This window comes from Somniosus microcephalus, chromosome 1, assembly GCF_052327205.1.
Source record: "Somniosus microcephalus isolate GS21.2 chromosome 1, FLI_Smic_1.0, whole genome shotgun sequence".
Lineage (NCBI taxonomy): Eukaryota > Metazoa > Chordata > Chondrichthyes > Squaliformes > Somniosidae > Somniosus > Somniosus microcephalus.
This window is the reverse complement of record NC_140987.1, coordinates 188,980,744-188,994,643: the sequence shown is the minus strand read 5'-3', so window position 1 is coordinate 188,994,643 and position 13,900 is coordinate 188,980,744. Positions and strand designations below refer to the sequence as shown.

The window sequence follows — 13,900 nt, the reverse complement described above, 5'->3', positions numbered from 1 at the left end:
TGACATCATGGGCTGGATTTTCATTTAGGAGGCGGGACTACAACTTTCGGGGTTGTAGTCCCGCCTCCATCGAGTTGTAGCCAACCCACGCGATTTTGACTTGATTGACCTTGTTGCGCCCACCCAGCGGGCTCAGCAGGCCAATTAAGGGCCACCCAGCAACAGGTGACATCACAGATTGATATTTCATCTGTCAAGACCTTTTGACAGATGAAATATCAGCGTTTGACAGCTGTTTGAAGCTGTCAAACACTGACAATCTGTACTCCAAGTTAATTCCTTCCTCTCAGGATGATTTAGAGATCTCTCCGGAACAGAAAGCTAAATGCTGCAATTTTTGACATTGCGGCCATTCTGCTTTCTGTGCCGGTGAGATGAGGGACTCCCGAGACCTGAAGGAAGGAAGGCTGTAAAGGTAAGTAAAACTTCTTCAAACACTTTAAACACACCAAACACACTTACCTCTGCACTCATGCACCCATCACTCACCTGAACACCGGACATCTCGACCCCTTCCAAGCCCGTCAGCCTGATGGCCCGCCTCGCTAATTTGGCGTGGTTTGGAGCCGTCGGGAATCCCACACTTCAAGAATGAAAATAGGGTTTAGGCTAAAAACTGTCTGTTAGCTACCTGTTAACAGATACAGTTAATTGGCACTAATCCCCCTTCCCACCTCAGGGAGGTGGGTCCCAGTGTGGGTCGGGTACTCGCCTCCTTTGAAACTGGCATGGGGGCGGGATAGGTTCGTGCCCCCCGATTTCGGGATTTTAACCCCCCACACGCCTCCAATCCCGCCTCCACGGCCCAATGAAAATCGTGCCACATGACTTTGAATGATATGAGATTGAAATCACTGAGCATCAGGAGTTGCTCTGTGCAGAGGCTGAAGGAGGAAAGGAGCTTTGTTTCCAACCCCACATCCTCTCCAGTACAAAGACTGCCATCTTCCATCACTGCCCTCTGATTTCACCCCATCATTCACAGCTCTGCCTTCAGCCGTCTCGGCCCTATGCTCTGAAATGCCCTTCCTTTCCTCCTTTTAAGACCCTCTTTAAAACCCACCTCTTCCCCTACTAATATCTCCTTTTTTGGCTTGGTATCCATATTTGTCTGATGTATGCCTCTATGAAGTGCCTTGGGATGTTTTACTATGTATATATACACAAGTTGTTATTGTGATCACACACTATGATTACAGCATTTCCATAGATGAGGAATTTAGACCCAACATGACCAGATTTAAAACTCCAGTATTGCTGCCTGAGTTCTTACCATTGTAGGATGTATATATGCTTGGGATAGATAGATATATCAGTTCTACAACAACAATAGCAACAATAACTTGCATTTATATAGCTCCTTTAACGTAGCAAAATGTTCCAAGGTGCTTAACAAGAGCATTATCAATAAAAACATTTTTGACACTGAGCCACAGGAGATATTAGGACAGATGACCAAAAGCTTGGTCAAAGAGGTAGGTTTTAAGGAGCATCTTACAGGAGGAGGTGACGAGGAGGAGAATTCCAGAGCTTGGGGCCAAGGCAGCTGAAAGCACAACCGCCAATGGTGGAGCGATTAAAATCAGGGATGTGCAAGAGGCCAGAATTGGAGGAGTGCAGAGATCTCGGAGGCTTGTAGTTGTACCCCGAGGTGGAGCATATTGCTTAAAATGTCTGGGATGAAGACGGAAAAGGGGGTAAGCTATATTTCTAAGTAGAAGGCTATATAGACCAAGCATTAATTGTCATGGTCTTTTTGAAGAGCAGTGTCTTGTGGTTAAAATTGCCATTTGTGAGATGCTGCACCTCTGGACCCTGTTTCTATTGGCCTACTGTTTACATGCAAATTAGTATACAGGAGACAATTGAAGCTTTGATTGTGGATTCTTCAGATTTTCAAAGATAAAAGATGAATAGATAGTACAGTAGCCAAAGTTTTACATGCTTGTAAGATTTACTGAAATTACATTGTGTATTCAGATATAAGTATACAGATGTGGGCATTTTATTTAAACCTTGTGGCCTACATTAACTAGAAGGAAGTTGAAAGTTGTCAGTGATGCACAGAACATTACATTATTACTACAAAATATACGTGATCAACAACTGATTCGTTCATGCTTCAAAATTCATGTTTACTGGTAATATTTGAGGAATACAACTGTTTAACTAGATGGATGTTGGGGAAATCAAGGGTTTCCACCAGTAACACCACTCCAGAACGGATACAAGAAGGGCAAGGGGTGGTATAATCGGGTTGGTATAATCAAGGTGAAAGAATTGATCAGGAAGTGGGTGGCATAGTGGGTTAGGTATTGGCCTTTTAACTCCTGGGATTTAGATTCAAATCCAACCCAATCTGTTGGGATAACATTTTCTCTCTGCTAACTAAGTGTTCTTTGTGACATGAACGTGGACACTCTCAATCTATTTTCATAGGCCAAAAGTAAAAACTGCTGCTAATTTGGCATTAATTGGCAACTCGCTGTTAGCCAATTAATGCCTATGAGTATTAAGTTGTTTGGTGTGGGGAAATGGAATGTAAAACCACAATGAGGTTGGGGCAAAGTGGAAGGAACTTTGCTCTGCATCTAACTGACTCTGGATGCCAGAAATAGAAAGCAATTGGAGAGTGCAAATCCTCAGTACTAATGAGAACAATTTTTATTTTTAACTATCATTTATAAATAGAGGCGTAGAGAAGAAAATAAATTATGCTAAACCTTTATAAATCATTGGTTAGGCCTCAGCTGGAGTATTGTCCATTTCTGGACACCACACTTTGAAAAGGTGTTCAAAATTATGAAGGGTTTTGATAAGAGTAGATAGGGAGAAACTGTTTCCGCTGACAGGGGGGACGATAATCAGAGGACACAGATTTAAGATAATTTTGAACATCTGATCTGACTTTATAAATCATGTATTGACTTTATAAATCATATATATTGAAAGCCATATTTTTTTTAAGCCTTGTGGAGTGGTCGCTTTGTTCATTTAACGGAATCCTGGAATAATTACAAGTGCCTGAACCCTGATTACCCCACCTGGATGACAATCCTGCAGAATGATGGCTACTACACAAAAGTGTATGGAAAGACTGATTATACTTCTGGACACCACTCGGTAAGGTAGGAAAGATTTTTTTTTTTGAAATTTATTTCTTATTCAGGGAAGGAATATTAGCTACCTTTCCTTTAGGATGAAGTGGTCTTTTTCCTTTTTTTAAAAATAGTGAAATTTTTAAGTTGCAACCAGTTGTACCTTCCCTGATGGCAGTGGCTATTAATAAATCATACCTGAATTGATCATTCCATTGGGATGTAAAAGCTACAAAGATAGTGCATCTCTGTTGAAATATAAAAGATACAGATTTCTACGAAGTATACAAGGTACAAATTGCTGAGGAGGTGAGCTCGAGATCTGTGTGCAGACGCACATGGGTTTAGTGTCGAAAAAGGTTTAATGATCTGCTGAGGTCAGCTAAAGTGTGGCCTCTGTGTTCTGGGAAATGGAAGTTCAAGAGTGAGGGCTCAGGACGATTTCCATGTCGAATGATGGTGGTGACACTGAACCGTTTATTGGACTGATGATGCCTGGGGTTTGAGACTGTCAGACTTCTATTCATCTCCATGTGCCAGCCACCTGTGGTTGAAGCGTTGGCTTACGCGAATCTGGCATGGATGAGTGCATCCCTTGCCTGACAGCCGTCAATGTGGTCGCCTGCTGCTGGATTGGCCACATCCGACCCTGCAAGGCGTCACTCCCCGTCCTCCTACTCCTCCTCGCCCTCTTCATCTTCCTCCAAGGAGGCAGTGTGCTGAGCCACTTGTTCATCCGGCAGCACTAAGCCGCGCTGCTCTTACTCCGAATCTAACGACCAGGATGAGAGGATGTAAATGGTTCCCATCCCATTGTTATAGATTTCAGTTGAGGCAAGAAGCTTGCAAGCGCACACTCAAAGTGGCCTGAAATTATTCCAATCAGTTCACACAGCAGATGTGTGTCAGCTTGACCAGTCACAAGGTCAGTAGATTTGCAAAACCTTATCCCAAACCTCCAACAACAAAGTTGTTGTATTTGAATGTCAGCCATGTTACAGGAGCGCTTTTAAAGTTCTGCACCAATAATGACTACAGATCATGTCCTCCACCAACTCGTCTCCTTGCAGCTGGACTGTTTCTGACACGACGGGAAACAGGAGCCAGAGGCACGGAAATGGGAAACCTCTATCAAAATAGGATTATCAAGGCTCTTAACTACCTGTCCCAGCGGTTGGAGTCGGATCAGTTTGGGAGCGGCTGACCCGACACTCACGAAAATTGCGTGGGGGCAGGTTGGGTGTCTGAAACCATTTTTTCCGATTTTCGCAGCTGGCCCGCCTCCAAACTCGCCTCCTCAGGGCTATTAAAATCAAGCCCCTTGGGTCTTCCTCGCAGCTTTCTTTCCCACCTAGCTTTGTATCATCATCAAATTTGGATACATTGCACTCGGTCCCTTCATATAAGTCATTAATATAGATTGTAAATAGCTGAAGTCCCTGTGGCACCCCACCAGTAAAAGCCTGCCAACCTGAAAATGACCCGTTTATTCCTACTCTCTGTTTTCTGTCCTTTAACTAATCCCCTATCCATGCTAATATCTTGCCTCCAACCCCATGAGCACTTATCTTGTGTAACAATCTTTCGTGTGGTACCTTATCAAATGCTTTTTAAAAATCCAAATATACTGGGCTGGATTTTGCCAATGGGGAGCTTTTGGAGGCGGGACTCCCACTTGTTGGGTTTTAGTCCCGCCTCCATCGACTTGTGGCCAACCCATGCTATTTTCCCTTGATTGACCTTGTTAAGCCCGCCTAGCGGGTTTGGCAGGCCAATTAACGGAAAGCCGGTGACAGAGAACGTCAGCATATGACGTTTCATCTGTCAAATTTTTGACAGATTAATTGTCATCGATTGACAGCTCTGTGAAGCTGTCAAACACTTACATTCTCTGTTGTTTGATGAGTCCTTGTATTCAAGACTCAAACCTATCTGCAGAGCAGAAATCAGATGGCTGTTGCATCGGAGAATGCAGAAGCCATCTGTCATCTCTGCCAGTGAGATGCGGGAGTCTCCGGCTCCCCAACTGCTGAAACCTGCAGGAAGAAACAAAGGTAAGTAAACATTTTCTATCACTTTACACTCGCCTCACATACTTACCTCTCCACACTTGCACCGATCACTCACCTCTACAGTGCACTTTTGGATCCCTTCGACCCCCGCAGACCCACTGTTCGCCTCGCTGACCCTGGCGGGGTTTCCCGACATCAGGAAGCCTGCACTTGCAGGGGTAAAATGGGGATAATCCTCTTAATTGCCTGTTAACTACCTGTTAACAGGCAGTTAAGTGGCTGTAATCCCCTTCCCGCCTCGGGGAGGCGGCTCCTAGCGCAGATCGGGTACCCACCTCCTGGGAAGATGGCACGGAGGCGGGTTGGGGCGGGATGGGCACCCACCCCCAGATTCTGCCATTTTCCCGGCAGTCCCACCTCCAAACCCGCCTCCCCAGGGCTGGCAAAATTTCCCCCACTATATCCACTGGTTCCCCTTTATCTACCCTGCTAATTACAAGTTAGGACATTGTAAGTGCAAGGAGGAAGGGCAATAGGCTTGGCTCTGGGTAACGAACTGGAACAAGTAAGTGACGTAAATATAGAAGATTTAGGGGTCAGTGTTTACAATCAAAATCGATTTTAAAAATTGACTCAAAAGCAATGATTTTGATTTTTTTTTAAAAAGCAGATGTTCAAGATGTGTACTATAATTGTATGCAAAAAATGGCAGATAGAACAGCAGTGGAAATATTTACATACAAGATTGGTAGGGCACCATATTAAATCATTTCCACCAGGAGTAGAGGGATTGCGCAAAGGCCAGTGCACTATGAATGAAAAAGGAGATTAGTTCAAAAATAAAGGCTAAGGAGGCATATTGTGGCGACATGCCACCATTGGACATAATCTGCTCACGGCGGCACGGACAGTTTACGCAGGCGCACTGCCGGCAGCAGCCGCCCCCAGCCGTGGGCCCTTTCCTCCGGCAGCTTGTTTCCCGTAGGGACAGGCTGCCGGGAGCACTTCCTGTCTGGGGAGTATTTAAGTGGTTGCGCGGACTTTTTAAGCACTTGTTTTGCCATGATGTAAATTAAAGCAGTTGTGTTCCATCAACTCTGGTCTCGACTCCCACGTTTGCCGCAGTATCTCAACACTGGTGACCCCGACGCTCAGGACGAATCCTAAGCTAGCATGGCGGATACAAACGCAGTCATGGTTAAACTACTGGACTTTTGGGAGAACCTGGCCGAGGCCTGGTTCGTTCAAGCCGAGTCCAGATTCCGGCTGAGAAGCATTACAGTCGACGCCACGAAGTACGACTACCTCGTCACCTCTCACCTGCGCCACAGTCCCTAAGGTTTGGGCAGCGCTGCAGGATCCACCAGAGGAAGGCAAGTACGAACATCTGAAGGCCGCGCTCCTTAAAAAAATTTCAGGCGTCCTCCTACCAGCGCAACTGCCAACTCCTCGACCTTCCAGGCCTTGGTGACGCTTCACCATCAGACCTGCTTTCCCACATGCTGTCCCTCTCGGATGACAAAAAACCCGGCGCCCTCTTTCGCACGCTTTTCATTCGGCAGCTCCCCGCCAGCATCCGCCCGCTCATTGTGGAGTCTGGCTCCATGGACCTGAACGAGATAGCCGAAAAGGCCGACCGGCTGCTCTCCACGCAGACCGCCCGCGACGTCGCGCCCGACCTCACGGCAACGACCATGCGGTCCCCCCGGCTCACTAGGCCCGACCGCCCTTCCACTCCGGGTCACTGCTACTACCACACCCGTTTTGGCACTAAGGCCCAATGCTGCACGCCACCGTGCACTTTCAAACCCCTCCCCGCACCGGCCCCCACGATGGCCGCGGGGCTAAAGGGGCCCCTACTGTACGTCATCGACGACAGCACCAACCGCCGATTCCTGTGCGACACAGGAGCCCAGCACAGCATCACCTCCGCCCTCGAAATCCAACGCGGTGCACGGGGTGTTACGCTGGCTGCAGCCAATGGCTCTGACATCCGCACATACGGCACCCGCATGGTCACGCTCAACCTCGCAGGCCGCCGTTAACGCTAGGAGTTCCTCACAGCCAAGGTCCTCTGCCCACTCATCGGCGCCGACTTCCTACGCGCCCACGGCCTCCTTATCGACATTCCGAGGCACCGCCTCGTCGACATCAACACTATGGCCCCCATCCCTGGCGCAGTCACCCCGGCCCGTTCGGCCGGCCTGACGACCTACTGCCTCGCCAGAGCCACGGACGACTACTCGGCACTACTAGCCGAGTTTCCCGCCCTCACTAACCCGACCTTTTCGGCCAAAGCCGCCAAACACGGTGTGGAGCACTATATCCCCACCACCGGCCCGCCCGGTCGCTGCCCACGCCCGCAGACTCGACCCGGCCAAGCTGGAAATCGCGCGGGCCGAGTTCACCACCATGGAGCAACTCTGCATCATCCGCCGCTCCAGCAGCCCTTGGGCCTCGCCCCTCCACATCGCCCCCAAGCCCAGCGGAGGCTGGCGCCACTGCGGGGACTACTGCCGCCTCAACGATGCCACCACCCCCGACCGATACCCGGTGCCGCACATCCAGGACTTCTCGGCCCGACTGGCCGGACGAACCGTCTTTTCCAAGGTCGACCTGGTGCACGGTTACCACCAAGTTCCCATACACCCCGCGGACATCCCCAAAACGGCCGTCATCACCCCATTCGGCCTGTTCGAGTTCCTGAGGATGCCCTTTGGCCTCAAGAATGCAGCCCAGGCTTTTCAGCGCCTTATGGACTCAGTCCTCCGGGACCTGAACTTTCTATTCGTCTATCTAGACGACATTCTCGTGGCCAGCTCCTCCAAACAGGAACACCTCGAACACCTTCGCATCCTGTTCGGGCGCTTAGCCCAACACGGGCTTATCCTCAGCCCGGCGAAGTGCCAATTCGGCCTAGCCGAGATCGATTTTCTCGGCCACCACATCATTCCTGTTGGGGCCGTCCCCCTGCCCAACAAGGTGCAGGCCGTCCAGCAATTCCCCCGCCCTAAAACCATCAAGGGCCTCCAGGAGTTCCTCGGGATGGTGAACTTTTACAACAGGTTCATCCCCAGAGCTGCAGCCCTCGTGAAGCCCCTATACGATTCCCTCCGGAGTAAATCCGGCAAGATGGCCGTAGCCTGGACCGCTGACACGTCAGCCGCCTTCGACACCACCAAAAACGCGCTCGCCAACGCCACCCTGCTCGCGCACCCGAGGGCTGATGCCCGGGTCGCGCTCACCACCGACGCCTCCGACCATGCGGTCGGAGCCGTGTTCGAGCAGTGGGTCAATGGCGCGTGGCAGCCACTTGCCTTCTACAGCCGCCAACTGCGCCCCCCCGGAGGTCAAATACTCTACTTTCGACCGCGAGCTCCTCACGCTCTACCTGTTGGTCCGCCATTTCAGGTTCTTCCTGGAGGGTCGCCCCTTTACCGCGTACGTGGACCACAAGCTGCTCTCATACGCGATGGCCAAGAACACCGACCCCTGGTCCGCTAGGCAGCAACGCCAGCTCGCGGCCGTGTCCGAGTTTACCACGGACATCCAGCACGTCTCCGGTAGAGACAACGTTGTCGCCGACTGCCTTTCCCGTCCTGCCATCTGCGCGAATCACCTAGCGGTCGACTACGCGCAACTAGCAGCGGCCCAGCTCACGGACCCAGACCTCCTCTCGGCGGCTACCAGCCTGCCAGGGCTATGCCTAGCCAAGGTCGCGCACGGGCCCGAAGCCACGGCAGTCACTTGCGACGTCTCACTCGGCCAACCCAGGCCGGTCGTCCCTGCAACCTGGCGCCGCCACATCTTCAACGCGCTCCACAGGCTCTCCCATCCGGGTTCCCGCGCATCCGTTAAACTCCTCTCCCAGCGCTTCGTCTGGCGCGGCCTCAGCAAAGATGTTCGGACTTGGGCCAACTCCTGCCTCGCCTGCCAACGGGCTAAGGTGCAGCTGCACACAAAAGCACTCCTGGGAGACTTCGAGGTACCCAGCCGCCGCTTCGACCACGTACACGTCGACATCGTCGGTCCTCTGCTGCCATCGCAAGGCCAAACTTATCTTCTCACGATGGTCGACCGCTACACACGCTGGCCTGAGGCAGTGCCGCTGACCACCACCACCACAGCCGACATCGCCAGGGCGTTCGTTAACACCTGGGTCGCGAGGTTCGGCGTACCGGCCGACATAACCTCCGACAGAGGCGCCCAGTTCACCTCCGAACTCCGGACGGCCACAGCATGCAACCTCGGGGTGACGCTCCACCGAACCACGGCGTACCACCCGCAGGCCAATGGGCTGTGTGAACGCTTTCACAGGTCACTCAAGGCCTCACTTCGCGACAGCCTGCAGGACAGTACCTGGACTGACCGCCTACCGTGGGTGCTACTAGGCCTACGTACCGCGGTCAAGGAAGACCTCCAGTCCTCAGCAGCGGAGTTAGTCTACGGACAACTGCGCGTACCAGGCGAATTCCTTCCGGAGGCTACCACGCCTTGGTCGGCCGAACAGCAGCGGCTCAACTCTTTCTCTTCCGCTCAACAGTTCGCCCCACTTCCGATCAACCAACATGGTGAACTCGCACCTTACCTCCCGCCAAACTTTACAGCAGGCACGCTTCGTCTTTGTGCGACACGACGCAGACCCCTGCGACCCCCGTACGACGGACCGTACGAGGTACTACAAACCGGGGACAAGGTCTTCAAGCTGCGACTCGGCGACAGGGTCGAAACTGTCTCCATCGACCGACTCAAACCAGTACACACAGAACCAGGGGAACAGGTCCCCGTGGCCTGACCTCCAACTAGAGGCCGTCCCGCCAGCAAGCTAGCACAGCCGGCGTCGAACCGCCCGGCCCCACCAACTAGACCGGCAGCCACTCAGAGCCGCTCCGGCAGAACCATTAGACCACCGTCACGACTCGCCTACTCCTCCTAAGCGGATTCTGGGGGGTGCTCTGTGGCGACATGCCACCATTGGACATAATCCGCTCACGGCGGCACGGACAGTTTACGCAGGTGCACTGCCGGCAGCAGCCGCCCCCAGCCGTGGGCCCTTTCCTCCGGCAGCTTGTTTCCCGTAGGGACAGGCTGCCGGGAGCACTTCCTGTCTGGGGAGTATTTAAGTGGTTGCGCGGGCTTTTTAAGCACTTGTTTTGCCATGATGTAAATTAAAGCAGTTGTGTTCCACCAACTCTGGTCTCGACTCCCACGTTTGCCGCGGTATCTCAACAATATAATAAAATTAAGGCTGCTACAATAGTTACATTTATATAATATGGCGGTTAATACCGAAGAAAACCAGAAGTACCAAAAGCATTGAAGAGAAGAAAAAAGAATTAGAGGGTCTGAGAGAGTATGGAAAAAAGACTGGCAATTAACAGACAGGGTAATAGCAATGACTTTGATAAACACATCAAAACCAAGAGGAGCATCAAAAATGAATGGAGCCACTAAGGGACAATTAATCATATAGTAGAGAAGGTAAGAATGCCATGAGTACTTAAGTATGTTGCTTCTATGTTTGCAAAGGCGGTGAAGAAAACATTGCAGGAGTGGCCAATATTAGGCATGAAATTGGGCTCGGTAGCGCCCATTTGGGGACAAAAATGCTGTCCTATGCGCGTCCGCGTACTTCTGCCATGACTCGCGCCGTATGCCATCTTAGTGAGGGCGTTGGTGCGGGCACAGCTAACTTCCACCAGAAGTATGCACAGCAGGCACATTATGTGTCAATCAGCATGCAACACTAATTTGACGCCAGCGGTGCCATTTCAGAGCTCAATGCTCCGGCCGATGCCCTCTCTTAACCTCACACAAATTAACACGTGCTATTTAAAGGGATCATCACCTACTTACAGGTTAATTGCTGGTTGATTTCTTCTGGCTGTTACTATGATTCTACAAGTGTTTGGTGCATTCTATAATTATTTCAAGTTGCAAATGTCTACAGAGAGTGGTGTTGTAGTGTACACCTTTAAGAGCCCCTGTGTACTGTAATACCAGTAGTGACCACTCTGGTATATAAGCCTGTATAGCGTCGGGTATCTTTTAGTTCACCTCCAGACTTTGTTCAGTAAACACCTGTTAAACCAACTCCTGCATTCTGTGTCTCCATTAACACACGGATACAACAGTGGCGACGAATTGGAAACGGACTTAACTGCAATTCGGCAGCACCTCAAGGAGATCGATTCCTCAGACGAAGGTCAAAGAAAAAAAACTGGTTTCACCAGCAAGCCGGGCTGGTGGCAGGTACTACACTAATCCTTCCTGGGCGGCGGGCTGGGGCTCGATCGGGTGGCTCTGCAGCGGGGCCGAGCAGCGAGTCGGAAGGCGGAGGCAAACAGAGACGGAGGGTGGAGCACTCGGGAGACGGCCGGTGCTGCAAAGCAGGTCGGCATTCGGACCAAGCAGAGGGAGGGAAAAGTCCCAGAGAGTCCAGCGGGAACGAGTCTCCAACTATTAAAAATATCTGTGTAAATAAAAACCGCGGAGAACAGCGTTGTCAGCAGCGGCGGGAAGGCGTGGGAGGCGCCATTTTTTCTCGGCAGGGAAGAAAGGAAAGCGCAGGAGGCGCCATTTTTGATTTTCAGGATGCCTAAGACTGGCAATATTACTGCTTTCGATAGTGATATAGAGGATTGGACCACATATGTGGAAAGAGTGGAGGTATATTGCACAGCAAATGAAGTAGAGGATGATAAGGCATCGGTACTTCTAAATCTGATGGGCGCAAGGACATACGGGCTGTTGTGAAACTTAACCACTCCAGCCAAACCGATGGACAAGAATTTTAAGGAGATTGTTGATACCCTACAGGAGCACTTAAACCCAACACCGCTGCTGATAGTGGAACGATTCAAATTCTTCAGGAGGAATCGGCACAAGAATGAAAGTAACGCTGATTACCTCACCGAATTAAGAAAGCTGTCAAAGCACTGCCAATTCGGGGCAGGACTGGCAGATTCTCTACGAGACAAATTCGTCTGCGGTCTCCGAAGTGAAGGAACACAGAAAAGGCTACTTCCTGAGAAAGATTTGACACTGGACAAGGCTTTCAGTGTGGCTGTATCATACGAAGCAGCAGCAAGAGGAGCTGCAGAGATACAGCAAAAGCCACAGGACTTCGGCACCCATGAAATGACACGGGGTTTCGAGAGATGTTATCGCTGCGGCAGATCCACCCATGACCAGAGGGACTGCTGGTTCAAGGACAAAGCATGCAGGCAATGCGGAAAGATTGGACACATTGCACGTGTATGCCGATCTTGAAACAAAAAATCCACTGACAGAAAAAAAATCAATAAGGAAAAGTACAGAAAGGTACAAATGATGACGGACAGTAGCTCCGAAGACCAGAAGAGCGATAGCGACTCCGGAAACAAGAGACTAAGCTGTCTCAAATTACATAATGTAATTGCCAAAGAAGATTACCAGACCATTTGGGTTACCCTCACGATAGCGGGGTCCCCAGTTAAAATGGAGCTAGATACAGGATCAGCTCTGACCGTCATAAGTCGACGGGATTACGAGCGGCTATTTCCACATATACCTTTGAAAGACACATCCATTATCTTGAAGACCTAATAAGGGGCAGAAAGTATACCCCAGAGGGAAAATAAGGGTGCCTGTTGTATACAACGGCAAGGAAATACAGAAGTTGTATTTATACGTTCTGCAAGATGGTGGTCCACCGTTGTTGGGACGTGAATGGATCAGGAAGATACGTTTAGACTGGCACTCCATTCAGGCACTGACGGTGGTGACCAGTAAGAGAAAAAATGATGATGACGTCATACCTGAACGATTAAAAGACATCTTGGCTAACGCCAAAGAAGTGTTTCAACAGGAACTAGGAACCTTGAAAGGCGTCACCGCCTCTATAAAAGTGGAAGATGCGGCAATTCCCAAGTTTAAGGCAAGCCCGGTGCCATACGCAATTCGTCCAGCAGTCGAGGCAGAGCTGGAGAATTTGGAAAAAGCAGGCATGTTATCCAAGGTAGATTGGAGCGAGTGGGCAACACCCATCGTCCCGGTCATGAAGAAAACATTGAATAATGATAAATCTGAAGAACAGAGAAAAATTCGCAACTGTGGGGACTTCAAGGTGACTGTAAACCCGATCCTTCACACGATACAGTATCCTCTTCCAAGGATAGAAGATATTTTCGCTTCACTATCCGGAGGGAAACGTTTCACCAAAATTGACTTGGCACAGGCATATCTACAGATGGAGGTTGAGGAGGCCTCTAAAAAGTATCTCACGATAAACACAGACAAAGGCCTGTACCAGTACAATCGACTGGTTTTCGGAGTAGCATCAGCTCCAGCTATCTGGCAAAGAGCTATGGAGCAAGTCCTGCAAGGGATTCCGGGGACTCAATGCTACCTAGATGACATCCTTGTAACAGGAGAAAACGACAACGAGCACCTTGCCAATTTGGAGCAGGTGCTCACTCGGCTGAGAGAACGGGGCCTACGAGGAAATCGCCCCAAGTGCGAATTTTTCCAGAAACAAATATCATATTGTGGCCACATAATTAACGAAGAAGGGTTGCATAAGTCACCTGAAAAAATTGAAGCGGTCATAAAAGCCCCAGCACCTGAAAATGTCTCACAATTAAGGTCGTTCCTGGGATTGATAAATTACTATCATAAATTTTTACCGAACTTGTCAACTGTTCTGCACCCTCTTAAGGCACTGCTACAAACGGGAGTAATTTGGAAATGGAGCGAAGACTGTAAACGTGCCTTCCATAAATGCAAAGGCTTGATCACGTCCAAGGAAGT

General features: G+C 50.1%; 1 protein-coding gene across 2 annotated transcripts in view; it reads left to right on the top strand.

The window, feature by feature from the left end:
* The window catches only part of arsk (arylsulfatase family, member K), a 130,351-nt gene that overhangs the window by 21,254 nt on the left and 95,197 nt on the right, over positions 1-13,900 (top strand). For both annotated transcript variants that reach the window (XM_085988682.1, XM_085988673.1), the window contains exon 3: positions 2,969-3,128. In XM_085988682.1, coding sequence (XP_085844808.1) covers positions 2,969-3,128 — 160 coding nt within the window. The remainder of the gene's footprint in view (positions 1-2,968; positions 3,129-13,900) is intronic.